This window comes from Tiliqua scincoides, chromosome 7 (assembly GCF_035046505.1).
Source record: "Tiliqua scincoides isolate rTilSci1 chromosome 7, rTilSci1.hap2, whole genome shotgun sequence".
NCBI classification, from domain to species: Eukaryota; Metazoa; Chordata; class Lepidosauria; order Squamata; family Scincidae; genus Tiliqua; species Tiliqua scincoides.
Window position 1 is genome coordinate 10691356 of NC_089827.1, and position 17987 is coordinate 10709342.

At 45.5% G+C, this 17987-nt stretch overlaps 1 protein-coding gene across 1 annotated transcript; it reads right to left on the reverse strand.

Annotated features, from left to right (window-relative positions):
* Nucleotides 1–1114: 1114 nt before the first annotated feature.
* WNT16 (Wnt family member 16) lies at nt 1115–9389 on the reverse strand. Its single transcript, XM_066633935.1, has 4 exons — nt 9301–9389; nt 5496–5770; nt 3697–3983; nt 1115–1579 (listed from the first exon to the last, which is right to left on the reverse strand). Exons 1-4 carry the CDS (start codon nt 9387–9389, stop codon nt 1115–1117), a joined length of 1116 nt encoding a protein of 371 aa, XP_066490032.1.
* Nucleotides 9390–17987: the final 8598 nt, after the last annotated feature.

A 17987-nucleotide genomic window follows, 5' to 3' on the forward strand; every position in this document is an offset into this window, starting at 1 on the left:
TTGGTTGGCAACCTTCAGTCTCAAAAGACTATGGTATAAGCCTACAGCACCCAGTATTCCTAGGCGGTCTCCCATCCAAGTACTAACCAGGCCTGACCCTGCTTAGCTTCCAAGATCAGACAAGATCAGGATACTATAAGCAAATGGAAGAAAGTTCCATTCACACCAGTTGAACACTTCTACGATACAGCCATGATTCAGCAAAACAGGGTATGAACATGATTTTCTGTTTCTGGCTGTGGAAGAAGGAAGAGTTCCTCGGACATGCAGAGGCATCCATGACAGCCCTGTACATATTCATAACTCTCAAGAGCAGCCAAAAGCCAGGAGAACGTGCACACCTGATCTATTCTATTCAGGGCGGTGTTCTCGGTTCAGCAAAAAAGCCCATATCGTGTTGCCTCGCACGCCACTTCTTAAAACTTGGCTTCCAAGTTTCAAAAACAAAATATTAATGCAATACTGGAATGAAGTCATTGCTCCACCCTGGCACCAACATGGCCCCAGGAGTACGTGCAATCTGTTCTTCTCTGAACAAAAATTTCAGTAGCTTCACTAGCGCAAAGGCAGTCGGTGTCCAATAAAAAGGTGCTGTGTCTGCAGAAAGTCAACTGAGGCACCTCTTTCCCACCTCCCCAGAATGAATCGGCTCTACTCAAGCTGACTGTGCCCAACTGTCTATCCTGGGAGGTCACAGAAAAAGTTATATAGGACAGATGAAGCATTATAGCATCCTGAGCATTATCTTAACTCCCAACTGCTCCTGTTAAAGCTCTTCTTGTTTTTCTTGACCATGTGCCTTTCTTGAAGATGACACTGTGTTCATCTTGATATGACTGATCACCAGATACTGGACCTCCACAGCAACTATGGACCGAGGTACTCGTATGCCATCGAATTAAGCAAATTCCTTGGGAGAACCTGATCCCCACTGTGAATTTTGAGGAGGACAGCTATTTACTCCAAGCTGCCTTTTTCCAAAAAAGAACAAACACTTTTGGACAACCTTGGGCAATTCTAGAGGAATTGCTGGCCATCTTGAGATGTTTCTCCATAGCATAAGTATGCTATTTCCTATGATATTTTCCCATGTCTTTGGAGAGAGAGAGTGTCATCATTTGCAGGTGTGAACATCGGTCATACTCTCGCATCTTCTGCAACGTACATAGCAACACCAAACAAACTTGCAATCGCACCTCTCCACGTGCCTGACTACATGTGTGTTGTATCCCCGGCCACAGCAGAGGAGATTGCATCCATCTGGTCCCTCTGAAGTCCGGTTGCAAACCCTTCCCTGCGTCCCAGGGACTCCCAGCTTGTGATCTTCCACACAGTAGTTGGGTGACCTGTTGATATAGAGCAGGTCTTCTTTTGGGATGGGTATTTTTCGCTGGCTTTTGTCTTTCCTGCGCAACTTTTTTTTCAGTCTGTCTGAAATCTGGATGCTGTTTTCATATTTCTCTTTCAAAAGACTGCCAACCTTTTCAAAGGATGACATCACTTTCCAGCATGTTTTCAGGGCACAAGAGCCAGAGACTCCATGGCAACGACAATCCACTGACATCAGTCTTGCTACAGCCTGTAAAACAAAGTAACAAACAGTTCATAAGCAAACTTAAATTATTGTTCATTTTCATGTTCACTAGTACAATGGGCCATCTGCATCTGTGGGTTCAGCATCCTTACAGGACCCAGAAGGCCTTACAGGACCTCCCAGACACTAACGGAAGTGCCTTCCTCCAGTCGTATCTGGGAGATCTTCAGAGTCATAGAGAGACTGTGCCTCAGAAGGCCTCATTGCACTTCAGAAGGACTCCTGAAGGCTTCTGAGAGCCAGTTTGCCAACAGAGCTCCCTTGTGGATTTGATTATCCATGGAAAATGGACCCAGGATCCACTATGTACTAATAGTCACATTTTCAAAATGCTTCCAGTTACTGAACACCTTCTGTAGATGTTCTTTATTTTTTAGAAATAATGGCCAAACCCAAAAAGAGGGGCATTTGTGAGCGGGAGACAACTCTGTGCACAATTATACAATAAAATGTAGTGGGGATGTTTTCATTGCCATGAAAACATGGCTGAAGAGACAAGCTCTTTTCAAAACAGAATAGCAACCTGTCTCTTCAGCCATGGGAAGGGAATGGTTTCAATGGAAATAAAGTTACAACTGTGCGTTTATACAGCATCAATCTTAAATATTCTCATAGCTGAGAGAACAGTCAAAATAACACCCTTCACATTCTCAAAATGCCACTCGCATGCCTGGTTCAGATGTCTACTAGGGTTGAAGACAACGTCCCCAGTATAGAGCAGGAGGTCTACCACGCTCAAGCCTTCACATGAATCTTGTCTCTCTAGTAGCATCTTTGCCAACCCAACCAATAACTAAAATGATACCTGACAGCTAATAGCTTATACAGTCTGCCTCACTACATTGCCTATGTTGATTTGAGCTCCGTGTCCAGGAATATGCATTTTGGTTTGACTTCTAACACAATTTCCAACTTACTTCACCCAGAGCAGGTGATTCCTAACCTATCTCAGAACATAATGCTGCTTGGATGTCACAGCTTTGGCCATGAATTCCAGGAGCAAGAGTAGTGCTGGAATTAATAGCGAGTCAAATCCCCAAGTCAAACCCCCTAGAATCGTGGGACTCTCCAAGAAACCTTGCTCTAGTCCCTTTCTTCCAACTTAACTTAAATCATAGGGTTGTTGTGAGAATAAAATGTGGTGGAGGTCTCAAGTGTGACAGCCTGAGTTCCCTGGAGAAAGGGCAGGTTAAAAATGTAATATATAAATGTGTTCATTTAGCTTGGGTGTGAGGAGCAGACAATCCGTCCATGCACTTAGTAGACCCAGGTGAGTCAAGCAGGCAGGAGCATCATTAAACATTTTAGTACACAGCGAGAGAGGGGAGGGTCCTTCCTATACGCCACATATATCTGGCAGCAGTTCTCAAACTTTTCAGCACCAGGACCCAATTTTTCAAAGGATAATCTATCATGACCTGCCTCTTTAGGAGCTCCTGTAGCTCACAAGAGTCCCACCCACATTGTGTTCTCTGCCTCACTGTTCTGCCCATTCCTGTCACGCCTCCATGCAAGATCCTCACGTCAAGTAATACGCCACCTGGCTGGTGGTCCGCCAAAAGCTGGCCACCATGGCCTTGTTCCAGCTCAATGGTGCTCCCGGCTGCGTCAAGTGCTGCTCCAGCCAGGTAGCACCACAGCAGCCTTTGTGCATGGCCAAAGGTTGGCCATGACCCAACGAAAGTTGGCTCAGAACCCACAGTTTGAGAAACACTGATGTATGGGATTCTCAGGGCAGTGAAGCTAACACCCTGCAGGCACAATCCTAACCAGGTCCACTCAGATGTAAGTCCTATTTTGTTAAATGGGGCTTACTCCCAGGAAAGTGTGGTTAGGATTGTAGCCTGCATTAACTAAGACACACGTAGAACCATGACAAAATTGTCTGCATGAACATTTCTCAAAGCTAACTTCCGCATAGGAAATGCGCTAAGTGCGCTGCGGCCTTAGTGCACCTAATCAGCGTGCAGAACAAAGACAGAAGTGATCCTGAGGCAAGATCACGTGGATGCACTAGGAAAAGGCAAGGGGATTCCCAAGTTCTGCCTAGATTACACATGTTGCTCTATACTGTGATGGAAGGGAGGAGTTCTGTTCCGTACCAGTCTTCCAGCTTCATTATTATGAGTATTCATGGCTATCAATCCATGTCCATCTTTTCCAGTGATATTTTTTGCAGGACCATCCAGGAACTTTCTGCTCAGCCACATTCCATACTGGATGTCATCCGAGCAGCCACCCCAGTGCCAGCCTTCCCTGGCTGATCCACCACTTTGCAGGTTGGGATCACAAGAGCACTCGGTCATATTTCCTGCACTGCATGCATGAGTCACGGAATGCACAAGGCCAGCTGCCGTCACTGCATAGATAAAGGCTGTCTCTTTTGTGCCTGCAAGAGAACATAATGAAATCAGAGAGATCAGCTGAATATTCCTATGGACACATGAAGCTGTCTTATGCCAAGTTAGCCCCTTGGTCCATCCAGCTCTAGGACCGTCTACATCAGCAGTTCCCAAACTTTTTAACACCAGGACCCACTTTTTAAAAAGACATTCTAGGCATTAAAAAGATTAAAAATGTCTTTTTAAAAATACATTAAAAAGACCCACCTAGGTTTACCAGACTTTTAAAAAAAGAGATCTGGAAAGAAATATTTTATTTATAAGTCATAATAACCAGAAAAAAAGACCCTCAAACATTTATCTCCCTATTTACACATGCTTACAAAGTGCAGGTGCTGAGCTCTTTTGCAGGGTGATTAGCAGCTACGGTATCTTTCCATCACCCTTTGGTGAGCCACCAAAAATCAGGTTGTGACCCACAGTTTGGGAACCACTGGTCTGCACTGATTGACAGTGGCTCTCCAGGATTTTAGGCAGGGGTCTTCCCTCACCCAACTGAGACAAGAAGGATCACAAGAGTTGTCCAGCACTACTAAAATAAACAAATGGAACCTGCCACCTTCTGAATAAAGCAGGTGCTATATGATGACAGTGGCTAGGCAGAACTTAACAATGCCAGTTCACAGACTCTGGTGAAACAGCACCTTGGGGAGGGCAATTCAAAGCTGACAAAAACACACAAGCAGCTCCCACCATGAATTACAGACATCCCCCAGTATCCACAGATCCAGCTGTCCACAGATTCCAGTGCCTGCCTGTCCCCTACACCACATTACCTTTGTTTATGTGTATCAAGAAAATCTAAGAGTCTAAGAATCTTGCATTTGGTGGGCCGCTGTGAGATACGGGAAGCTGGACTAGACGAACCTATGACCTGATCCAGTGGGGCTGTTCTTATGTTCTTAAGAGCAACAGGAAGCAGGAAACTGGAAGTGAACACTTGCTCTTAGTCTGCTTTCTAGATTACAGGTTGCTTGCTGATTTGTCTGGCTGTAAGTTTTTGGCTTACAGCGTTTGTACAAGCAAGATACCTTATCACGTCGAGTGAATGTAATCACATAAAGGTAATGGAACAGGGGAGGCCATGGGGGCTACAGAGACAGGGTTCCCCCTTATCTGCGGTTTCCAGTATCTGTGGGGACGCCTGTACAGTCTGCCCAGACCCACTCTGCTTTGAAAAGAATACAAAGGAAAGGAACACAGAATTTTGTGCAATAGGTTCCACTTGGCTTCCCCCCCATCCTGGGCAACAGAGTTCACAGGCTTTCCTACTGCCCATGTTAGGGCATGAAAATTCCCAAGGACTGGTATGCTCAGGGAAGACCTGCAGCTGTTTTATCCATCCACAGTCGAAACCCTGGCAGGCCCCCCAGAAGCGGCATGCTGTGGTCGGGACACACAGCAGAGCTGGAGAAATTGCATGACTCAGTCAAGGCCAAACTACACATTCCCTTAAATGGGTCACAATCAGAGAATTCCTTTTCGACCAGAGGACATACCGCTGCTCAGCTCATAGCCAAAGACGGAGGAAGAGGAAGCCGCAGAGATGGGCGAAGGGTTGGAAAGCGAAGCAGCCATGTCCGGCGAGAGGAGGCAGTTCCATCGCTCGTGTTTGAACTGATTCCGGCATTCCTGGATTCCAAGGCGGGCTCCTTCGTGGATGATGGGCAGTAGGTAGGGTTTCTTCTTGCACAGGTCCTTCTGGCGGCCATCCAGAGGTAGGTTAGCACAACCCAGTTTCTCCGGGACACCAAAGGAGGCGATACCCAGCCACCTGGAAAAGCAGCTCCAGGGTAAGACTCGCGTCCCAGACATGTCATTTACACACAGACAGGCAGAACAAAGAACATCAGGGCTGCAGACAACGGCAAAAACAATGAAACACTTGCCACTGTCAAACAGACAAAGGCTCCAGGGGCTCCCAGGGGTTCATGGGAAGGCTCCAGGGGGCCACTTTAAGTGAGAGCCACTTTACTGCTGCTGGAGAGCAGTAGTTGATCAAAGCAACAGCGTTGCATGCCCGGGGTGTTTGTAGAAGTCATGTTAAAAATTCCTGTCTGTTTATTGCGCTACTTCTGAAGGTTGTTAATGCCATAATGGGTACTGTTTAATTACACCTCCCCCAGCAATGCTACTGAGTCCATGATGGGTTTAGAACAGGAAGTACTAAAAGAAGAGGAATCAAACCAGCACTGTGGGGGGGGGGGGGTTTGGTGGTTGAGGAGGTTATTGATACTTTTGCTACTTCCCATGAATGGATGGCCCCCCTGAAGCCTACCCATGAATGGGTGGAAGGACTGCTCGGGCTGATCCTGTTAAATCCAATGGAATGAGCACATAGAATGACGACCACTACCATGATGGGGCAGTCAGCGATGGGGGTCAGATATTCAGTACCTTGTAATGGAAACAGTCAAGAGGAAGCCTGTGCACTCAAATCAGTGTAGCTTTCCGTTTGATCTACAGATACAGGTGGTGTATCCCTAATCTGGACTGCTTGGGATGGGAAGGTGTCTGGATTTTGGATTTGTCCGTATTGTGGAATAATTGCACAAATACAATGCAAAATGCTTCCTCTTGTGCTTTTCACTGTTACCCATACAGGGTGTCTGCTGGCCTCTTTGACATTTTTCAACAATGTCTGTACAGAGGGTTCCCCATATCTGCAGATCCCGTATCTGTGGATTCAATTATCCGCAAATTGGGTCCGAGGAACCCCTCTGCTTTTGCCCCCTAGAGGCTCAGACTGAGCTTTAGATCTCAAAATGTGTGACTTCATTTCACAGAAAAACCCGAAATGACATTTTTAATGTCCTAAAAGGCATTAGGAAGCCCTTGGATCCTTTAAGAGGAAACACTGGAGGGCTTCCCTGGGCCTCCTAATGGCATTAAAAAGTCACTTCTGGTTTCTCCGTGAAACCGGAAGTCATGCATTTTGAGCTCTAAAGCTCTGTCTGAGCCCGGCAAAGGCTAGAGACAGATGTTCTCAGCCTCTGCTGAGCTCAGAGGCCCCTCTGGAGGCAAAAGGAGTAGAGCTCCCTTTGCCTCCAGAGGAGAGGTGGCCCCCCTGGACTGCGGGAATGGGCGTTTGCCCATATCCTCAGTTTCAGATATTCACGGGGTGGGGGGAGGGTTCCGGAAAGACTGTACAGGCACACACCACAGAGCATAGAACTTGCAGCTTGTACCTGCACTGTACTTGGGGATGAGCACAAGACCTTCTAGTGCTCACACTACAAAAACAAGCCTTGGACAAAAATGTCTGGACTTCAGAATAGTCTGGATTTCAGATGTCTGGCTAAGGCATAATCAACCTGTATGGGGAAATTCAAACACCCTTCCTAGAGTCACATGGAGAAACCCACTTTCAACTGTGGGATGCAGCACTGCAGACCATTAAAACTGATACAGGTGCCACCATCATCACAGGATCACAACAGCCAGAGTACTACACAAATATACACATCATCATGGCCTCTTGAGCCTAATCAGATATAACATTCAGCTCTTGTAAGATGATTCTTTAAAAGAAACCCCTCCCCAGAACATTTCCATGGATGAAAGCAGGTCTCCAGGGGTCTGCTAGATCCTGATCACAGAACTATCCCTGAAAGTGTGGAAGAGCATTCAGGGAATTATTTCAAAAATCCATCCTGTGAGCACAAAATGAGACACTGCGTTGGCCTTCTGTGTCAGTACAGACAGTAGATGGACTGAGAGTTCTTAATCCCATTTTTTTTTCAACCAGAGTGGTTAAAAGACAATTTGTCTCACCCATCCCTGCATCCCCTTCTTTTTCCGTTCAGAGACGCAGTCTTTAGCTACAGTAGTGCTAGTGAATTTATGAGGTGAATATTCTGAAATAAGCTGGGTCTAAGACAGTGGCATAGCTAGAGGGGGTGAAAAGTACTAAGTTTTGCAGGGCTGCAACAAATGCTCTGTTTTACTCCCCCCATCTCAAATGGCTCCAAAGGGGAGGTGGAGGGGCCACTCGCATGCTGTGGTGAGGCTCCCTGCAAAACTTAGTGCTTTGCACCCCTTCTAGCTACGCCACTAGTCTAAGAGCACCTACACACAAGACCAAAGGAACACAAAATTCCTTGGATAAGAGGGTGGGGGAGGAACCATGTACACCACCCTGATCGCCTTGGAGGAAGGGAGAAATGAATGAATGAATGAATGAAATCTAGTTGTGTGCACATCTTAATTTTGCCAAAGTAAGTCATGGGACAGAGCTAGTTTTAACTTAAAACTAGCCATTCTAGTACATGTACACTAGCACATTCAAGCCAAAAAGGTTTTGGGTTGTGTTCCTACAATCCCCCCTCCCAAATTATCGTCATCTTCTACCCCCACTCTATGTACATGTCTGAAGGTTGTTAATGAGGGATTCATTTTTGTTTGTTCCAGCCACTGTTTGAAATTGATGTTACATTTTAGGGCATTTTCACCCAGGAGGATGAAATGAACTTTTCTTGAAATTGATCTGAAATTTCATGTGCTGGAGACAGGGTGACCGGAGCTCATAACCGCAAAAGACGACAAGGCACCCCAAAATATAGGACATCCAAGAAAAATGTAGGACATTGCAAAATAACAGCTAATAACACTCATTGATGGATTTCATGTGGTTAATTTAAACACTATGATTACTCATTATTAAATTCAAAACTATATTACATATAATTTATTAATTACAAGAAGGGTCTGCACTTCCTGCAGGGGCCCAGTTACAGGGAAAAGGAGGACATTTAAGTTCTTTTCCAGGACATGGTGCTAAAAAAGAGGACATATCCTGAGAAAAAAAGGATGTCTGGTCACCCTGGCTGGAGAACATATATCTTTGATGTCTCTCCCACTTTAAATCACGCAGGGGGCAGCATTTCCTTTCCACGTGTAAAGGGCCTCTGAGACTCATACAATTTAGGGGGCTGTTTCTCTTGAGGCCCATTGGTCACGAGAAGGAAGCAGCATGCTAGCCAACGCGGGTTTCCCTTTCTCAGTATCACTGAAAACCCTCACGTGTGAACACGCGACACGTGTAGGGGCAGATTGGACAAGGGCATGCTGCAAACAGCACAGGTGCAACCAGCAGGGCTTCCACCGGAGGCTGGAAGAGAGCCCTGCTGCCTGCCGCTGGGATCACTGATCCAGCCCGAGACACGCAAGCCCCGCACGTGTGAATACACCCAAGCCCCGCGTGCAAGCCCAGAAGCGCAGCTGCCTGCCTCCGCCTCCCTGGGGCAGGCAGATCCCCAGGAGGGTGCTCTCCCACTCCCGGTAGGTCGACCCCTTTCTACTCACATCCAGTTCCCCTGGGCACAGCAGGGGCAGAGCTCCAGCAGCAGCGCTGTCCACAGCAGGCACCAGCCGAGGGGCGCCCCTTTCTCCATAGCCAGCGCACTGAGATCACTTGACTTGGCTGCCCTGGGTGGGAGGGTGCCTGCCGCCCCTCTCCTCTCTGCGATGCCCTGATCTGGCATAGGGAGGCTTGCCTGGGAGGGAGCACTGATCCCCCCCACTACACCTGTGGGCTCTTCCCACCCTGAAGGCATCAGCCCTCCTTGCCCACTCTGGAGGCAGTTTCCCTGCCAGGGAGCCCAGATCTCATCCCGAGTCCCCGCCCGGAGCCAGCGCAGCGTGAGAAAAAGTTCCGCAGACTCTGGACTAACTTTGCCCAACTTTTGTTACTTTTACTCCCTTCCCGCGATCTCATTGGCTCCTCGCAGCTCATTAATATTAAACTTTATTCTCATTGGATGGGAGTGAACAAAGGGGGCGCGGCCTCGAGGATTCCCAAAGAAGCCTGCTTTCGAACGCAGGCAGGCGGTCGTAGGTGTTGCAAAGGGAGTTTAAAGGCTACAATCCTGTCCACACTTTCCTGGGAGTAAGCCCCATTGACTATAATGGGGCTTACTATACTATAATTGACTATAATGGGGCTTACTTCTGAGTAGACATGTATAGGGTTGTGTGAAAGTTCCAGAGACAAACCGCTCCTAGTCTTAGGAAGGGAAGTGGAGCCACCCCCAAACTTCAGTTTGAGTCCAAAAATAAGGCTCAGCTTGATATATAGAGGAAGGAGGGACTAGATTTGATGGTGCATTGTGGAGAAAAAGTCCTTATCTGCTTCAAACTGTTTATTTACATGGGTTTCCATTTTATTATGAATTCCACTCCTGCCAGGAGATCTCTCTCTCTCTCTCTCTCTCTCTCTCACACACACACACACACACATTATTTCTGGAATGCAGTAGCAAACTGAAGTTTGGCTTCTTGGAAAATATAGCCTTACTATAATCTTTATTTTATATCTATATTATAACTACATTTTCAAAAAAGAAGATTGAAGCACCCATACTAAGTAGACACGTGGACCCCCTTGATATTCCCATAATTGCCAGTTTCTACTTCAGGGTTAAATCGCCTCTTTGAAAAGACATCCTTGGATTGACAAGGGGCAAACAAATGTTTAAGATATGATCATTTTAAAACTGGATTTTGCTCATCGCCTGCGATGAGTATATCAAAAAAATTATTTACACTTTTGGAAGTAGATTTCTCCTTTAAGTAAACATCCATCCATGTTGGCAACCTTCAGTCTAAAGACTATGGTATCGTGCTCTGAATGGTGGTTCTGGAATAGCATCTAGTGTGGCTGAAAAGGCCAATTCGGGAGTGACAATCCCTTCCAAATTGGGAGCAAGTGCAGTATGTCCCTGGTCTGTCTCCCTGGCTATGGGCCTTCCTTCTTTGCCTCTTTGCCTCAGTCTGTTGGCCAAGTGTCTCTTCAAACTGGGAAAGGCCATGCTGCACAGCCTGCCTCCAAGCGGGCCGCTCAGAGGCCAGGGTTTCCCACTTGTTGAGGTCCACTTTTAAGTATTCCATATAATATTTATGACACATTGAGAATCTTTTGTCTCTTTTAAAAAAGATCTTGGTCTTTACCTCTCTTTTCTGAGTGAATAAAAGTATAAGATTTTCTTGGGGGGTGGGAGGACCAGTTGAATTCCGGACAATTGCAACATTTGGCAATCGCATTCAGGACATTTGAAGTCCAGTAATTTTTCCTGGGGAAAAAATCATTAATGATTCTGAGGTAGGGGTATGTGTGTGTATGTGTGACTTTCCCTTGTTTCATGTAGATTCAGAGGAGATCTTCATGCAACTATTCACTGAGTGGTGAGATACGATTATTTTTTTCCACACCTGCTGTCCACTTGTGTTGCAATTTGACTCCTATAAGCATTTCTATAGGGGCCACAGGGCAAAGTTTCAAGCCCAGGCCTTCTGCTTCTTTCCAGCCCTGAACTCTGTGAACGTAAAAATAATATTTTGCACCATTATCTTGATTTATTCTGTATTCTCAAGTGGCAGCTTCATCAAAGCAAAATGAACTTGCCTGAAGTCTGCTTGCTATTATCAGTGCAGAAATCTTCTGGAAGTATTGCGTTGGCAAAAGATGTGAGAGACGTGGAAAGGAGATAATTTCACTTTTTTTTTTTTTAAAGGTTTCAAGGAGGATGGGATCTCATCATATATTTAAAGCTGCTGAATTCAACAAATGAGAGTAGTTCTGTTTACCACAGTGTGACTCCTGGCACGTGGGGCTTGTGACATAAGAGAAGGCTTCAGATTTTGGTTCAGGTACCTTGAAGTTGCTTGCCGTCCTTGGTCCTCGTCACAGCAAGTGACAACATGAGAATTGCCTTGTTGGGTCGCACTGGGTCACATGCTGCACTCAGTCATTTTCATTGGATGATCTTGAACTATACCAGTGTTTCTCAACCTTTGTCCTCCACCATATGACTTCACATGGTCCAACTATTCAAAGTAACACAGGACATAACTGGTGATGACATCATTGTTTGTTACTTCTGGGTTGGAAGGCCAGATGCAAACACCAGTAAGAGGTTCAGCATAGACGGGAAGGCTTTTTTGAGTGTGGAAAAGCATGCTTTGGAGCTCAGCTGAGTCAAGACTCCTACCACTGTTTTTGTGTCACATTCCTGGTCTTGTTGCGAGGTGACAGGTATCCAGGGGTCCCACGAGTACCACCAGACATCACTTCAAACACCACCGGTGGTAGTCATAACACTGGTTGAGAAACACTGAACTATGCTATTCTGAGAATGGGTCTAGCCTAAGACCTCCTGGCACCTGAGGCAGTGAGCCAAATCCTGACTCTGCCCTTACTAGGTGATGTGCCAGCTCTGTTCCTACAAATGAAAGCAAAAGGGGGGCAGAGGTGGGTGCCCCCTGCCAATTTGCTGCCTCAGTTGGCCTCACAGATGGGCCCTGTCTGAGAGGCACAAAGCCCCACTCAATTCTCTTAAAATTATTTATAATTTTATAATGCCATGTGAAATTACATTCTAACAAATTTTCTACACAGAATTGAATGAGTCCAGCGTAAGTCCCTGATCACATGTGATAGTGAGCACACTGGTGTCTGCCATGCATTGAGGTGTCTGCTTGTGCAGTAGTGAGGTCTTGTGAGATTCAGCGTCTTGAAATCTTTGCTGGCTTTACAACTGAATGCAGAGGTAATGATTCTGGTTCAATGATCAGTGGCTCGTTGGACCAAGTAAGAGCACCTAATCCCTGCTCTCCTATATTTTCCGGGATTGACTCAAGATGTCCCAGCACTTACGTCAGTGTAACAAATGTGATAGAAAAAGGAAGTGTGGAGGATAGTGATGGGCAAAAGCACCTCCCTCTGCTCCCCTCTGCCTTTTCCAATTCAGGGAGTGGGAGGAAGCAGAGGGTAGTGGGTGGACAGAGATGGGCAACCCCCTGCCAACTGTCTTGCCACAGTTCGTCCCCACTGGGCCTTGTGCCCGCTTAAGGCTGATTCGTTTCCCTTGTTAAATTCACAAGTGCAGCAAGCAAAAGTCAGAGTCCAGTCCCAGTCCACAGATTCCAAGTAAGTCAGTCCAATCAGTTAGAGTTGCCAAATCAGAGTCCAGAGCCAATAAGCCGAGTCACAGTTCAAGGTCAGATTCCAGGTAGTCAGTCAAATCAGTCAGAGTATCCAAGTCAAAGTCCAAAGTCATTAAGCCAAGTCACAGTCCACAGTCAGATTCCAAATTCAATAAGCCAAGTCAGTCTCCTCTCAAACCTGCACCCCTTCTACAACCCACAAACCCTTCCTGCCTTAGGTGCTCCTTATATCCCTGAGGGCCCTATTGCCTTCAAGTGGCTGCAGCTGTACAGCACACTCTGCTGGATGCCCAGGCCTTACCCTTAAAGAGGCTACTGCTGACACCACATCTACCTCATCGCCAGATCTTCCGTTATTCCAATACACCAACCTCTTTCCCTTACATCTGAGCTCAGCAGAAAGTGTCCTGGTTTCTTAAACAGAGTTTCTTGTGTTGTTCAAATACAGAAACTCTGGTTTAAGCACTGTGAATGAACCAGGATATCAAATCATGTCCAGATGCACACCTGTTTGTTGATCACACATGATAAATTGCATTGGAAATGTTCAGTTTTGTATAGGAAATTTGTCTACAGGTGATGAGATATCATCCAATTAGAAATTCCATATGACAAAGGATATCAAGCTAGGATCAAACCATAGTTGGATGTCCTGGTTTGTATGAAGTGCTTAAACCAAAGTTTCTGTGCTCTGACACCTTGGGAAATTCTGGTTTAATAAACCAGGATTCTTTCAGCTCAGTCTAACACTTAAGGGAAGACGGTGGAGGAAAGTGTGTGGACCCAGCACTCATACTTAGTCTAACAAGGCCCAGTTTGTTGGACTGGGATTGTTGCATCTGCCTTTGGCCTGTGCCTGAGAACTGAGTCGCTGGCTCTGGGGGCAAAATCCCTGGTGGAACGTTCAAAGCTCTGCAGAACTGTACTTTCCTCAGTTCACAACAAGCAACATCTGGCCCTGTCGAGCACCAAATGGCTGCAAGCGGTTGTGGTAATTCCTCCTAAGGGTTGTGTGGTCTGGAGGGATAAATGTGAGAAGTGTGAGGTATTTGAGCTCTCTGTTCTGATATCTGAAGCTCAGCTTTTTGGCAGACACAAAGAGGCCACAATTGATTTTGGCCAGATCTTTTCTTTCTTTTTTTAAATTATTTTTTGGTCTTTTGTTTGGAACACATTTTCCTGGGTTGCAGCTCATAGTGCTTTTTATGAGTCACTCACAGGGTTTCATTTGAGTTTGGGTTCAGTCCCAGTGCCCTGAATTCAGTTCCAGGGTGGCTCTGTTTAGAAATCAAAATGACAAGAGGTATTATCTGGGGTGTGGAGGAAGGGGACCTCTTCTTTTCTCCTCTCTTTCTTCATAGGAGAACTTGGAGCCACCCAATGAAACGGTCAATTCAGGACAGACAAAAGAAAAAAAAATATTTGTGAAACAATATAGTTAACTTACAGGTTTCACTTTCACAAGATTTGGTAGTGACCACTGGCTTAAGTTGCTTTACAGGGGAGCACGGGCTGGAATCTGACAACTATGTCCCATGATAGCCTCATGGAATTTCAATGTTCAGAAATATTACACCTCAGAATACCAGATGCTGCCTTCAGGCACTGTCTGTGGGCTTCCCATCTGGCTGACCATGGTTGGAAGTGGGAAGCTGAGTTGGAAGCATCCTTAGAAGTCCCCAGGCCATCTACTCATGCTCTAAACATGAGAGATGAAAAACAGTAAAAAGGAAGATGGCTTTTGACCATCTATGTCCGTCCCATACTGCTGGGTAAATACTAGCTGCTATTGTAGATTTGAAAAAAGAAAGGACAGAATATGTGAGTTCCAGAAACAACCTCTCATTTTTGAAACTAGGCAGTGGGAACACAAATATAAATACCCCTGACGCTTAAGAGAGAACAGCAGTGTTCAGAAACCAGGTTATCACACAGCAGTTTTTTGTGCAAGAAAAAGCAGAATCTGGTCCCCCCCCCCAATGTGAGAGTCTATCAAATTTCCTTCAAATATTGACTATATTGACAGCACTGTATAGGATCAGTCACTTTGTGGTGCTCTTTTACATGCACAAATATCAACCTGTTCCCTGCTGTTCTGTATTGTTTTGCTGGATTGGTGTGGGGGCATATGCATCTCACATGTGGTCCAGCAGTGTCCATCTGGGTGCCACTCTGGAGACTTGTGATTTCCCCCAAAGGACAGTCACCCCTCTGAATGCAGTCTATTGCAGAAGCTGATGATAAACAAGGAATGACTAGCCTGTCTTCTCCCTGACTTCTCCAAACGTTAGAACAAATGCACACTGGCCTGAATTAATTCACATTGCAGAACTGCATGGCATTGGTGGATTTTTAAAAAAAATATTTGTGCAGTTATTCTTGGAGCAGAACTTTTTAACGTGATAATTGATTCTCTCCTTTCCTCTGTGCAATTCTGGATTGCCAATTCATTGATTGGTGATCCTCTCTGTGTCATATGTATCTGCTGTGGTTATCGATGGTTCTTTCTCCAAGCTCTGTATGCATCTATTACGAGTTTCAATTTATGATGTGCAGATTCTAAAATCTCAAAGCAGGGGCCTTCCAATCCTCCCCCCCCCCCACTGCCCCACTTGGCTTCTCACACAAATACATCAGCCATCCCTCTTGACCTTACATCATTCTTACCAGCTGTGGAAGGCAACTAAGACAGCTCATGCCTTAAGTGCAGGGATTAGGAGTGGAGGGGGTGGGAAATGGGGAAAGAAGCTTCTGTTACTTCTCTGTTCCTTACAGCCTGATCATCTCCTGCTAAGGCTAAATGTACACACGCAGCAGAATGAGATAGAATGAAGGTGATAGAAAGTTGAGGGCAGTTGCTGGAGGTCTTGGGTTCAAGTGCTGCACTGCCCCCTCCCTTCCATGCAATGATGTGGAGAAAACAATTTATTGTTTTGTTTTTTTTCAGATTCAGTGTTTTCCTAAGTTAGAAGTGCAGAAAATGGTGTTATATCTTTTCATTCAAGATTTACATTACATTATAATCACTTTAAAAGTGTGCTTGGTTGGTGATATAGGTGGTGTAATGTCAGCAGATTTGGGCACAGTTGTAACCTCCAATTAGACAAAAAATAAAATGTTTTTATTTTATCACAGATCTCAGGATGATTTTTAAAAAAATAATAAAAATGAGAAGTGCAGAAAGCGGTGCTATGTGTTTTCATTTAGTTATCACCTTTCTCCATCAAGAACTACTGGGATAGCGAGGTGAGGAGCAAGTATGTAATTGGACTGTAAGCATGTGCATCTTTTAGTGCTAAGAGTACACAGGCCAACGCACATTTTGCTTCCTTAAACGTTACACCAATTCCTGGGTATATTTGAGGTGCCGATTCCAAAAATGGCATCTGTTTTGCCCTATCACTTCTAGTTTTGGAGACACGGCATTGCCTCTTTAGTGATGGTTCAAGCAGCTTCCTCATGAGGAAGCCTACACCATGGCTTCCTCATGAGGAAGCTGCTTGAACCATTCACTAAAGAGGCTATACTATGTCTCCAAAACTAGACGCGATAGGGCAAAAGGGGTGCCATTTTTGGAATTGGCACCCCAAATTCATATCAAACCACCATAAAGTTTGGGAAAAACTTTTCTGACCCTCAATTTTGTAGGCCTGTGTTATGGAGACAGAAAATCATCACCTGAACCCAGCTCCGGTACTACTGAATCACCGCCTCTAATCTCAACCCATTTGGGATTGCTAATTAGTTTCCATCTGAAGAGTGTGCATGTGCCATTTTGGTATGAAAATCTAGGCTCCAGATGCTTTTATCTTGGCATTGTGATTCGTACAGGTACCTGTGTGAAGGTAGTTGCCCACCACAGGGACAAAGAAGTGTGAGGTGATTTTCATTAGTACACTTGGGCCAGCACAAGCTTAGGCCTTCAATTTCAGCATGGTAGTCTAGATCCGAATCTTCCCTCCCTCCTCATTGTTAGTGCTATTTTTTTTTTAATTGTAGCAGGCCTCAGTGGAGTCACTGCGAGGGTGCAGATGGTGCACTGGGTGTTCAGCGACCTTCACCCACTCCAGGCCCAGCCACCTCGTGGTCTCGCTGATGATCATGTTTTTGCCACACGCTGGTGAGAACGTGAAGTGACTGGGCCCTAAGTGAGCCAAAGATTGCCAAACAGAGCAGAGGCAGGTTTTTGCATTTAAAGCAATGTGATCATTCAGAAGGTAAGAAGATGGCAATGTGATTGCATCGTTATGTCACCCCCGAACTTCCAGAATGCAAAGCTTCTGCAGGTAAGGGAGCAATCCTAACCTACTTTCCAGCATAGATGTAGCTGTGCCAATGTGAAGTATACAACATCCTACAGTGGGGAGGCAGTTAAGGGGGCCTCCTCAAGCTAAAGGCATGCTTGTTACCTTACCTTGGGGCTGCATTGTGGCTAGGTCAATGTTGGAAAGTTGGTTAGGATTGTACCCTAAGTAGTATACCAGATGGCACTCACCCCAGGGATGCCTCTGGTAAGCGTTACACCCTAATCTATACACTCTTGCCTGGATGTCTGCATAGAGTCAATACATATATAACTGTACACATATAGGACTCTCTCCTCCCTGTTGGAAACCTAGAACAAGACAGGGAGCCCTTTATGTATACAGCTGTTCAGCATGTGTGTTCATTCAAGTGAATGCTTGCAGATCTCCCCCTACGTGTTTTCACTCACCTTGGATGTTGTGAGAACGCTGCTATTACATTGTGTGTTCACTCTCAGTTTCCGCAGTTAGATTTCGGGTTGTGTAATTACTGAGGTGTTGGTGTGCATTTCTGCCTATAAGACATATGACTGAGATAAACCACAAGCAATCACAGGGAACAGCTGGTAGCAAAATTACCAAGATATGACTAATGAGCTCCTGAAACCATATGTGCCTTCTCCATTAGCTTTTTCCTGCACCTTCATCTGCATATGTTTATGTCAAACGAAGTAAAAACGTTGGCATAAAATGGAAACGCAGAAGTTAATGGACATCTTTTACTTCCTGATGTAAAAATGATAG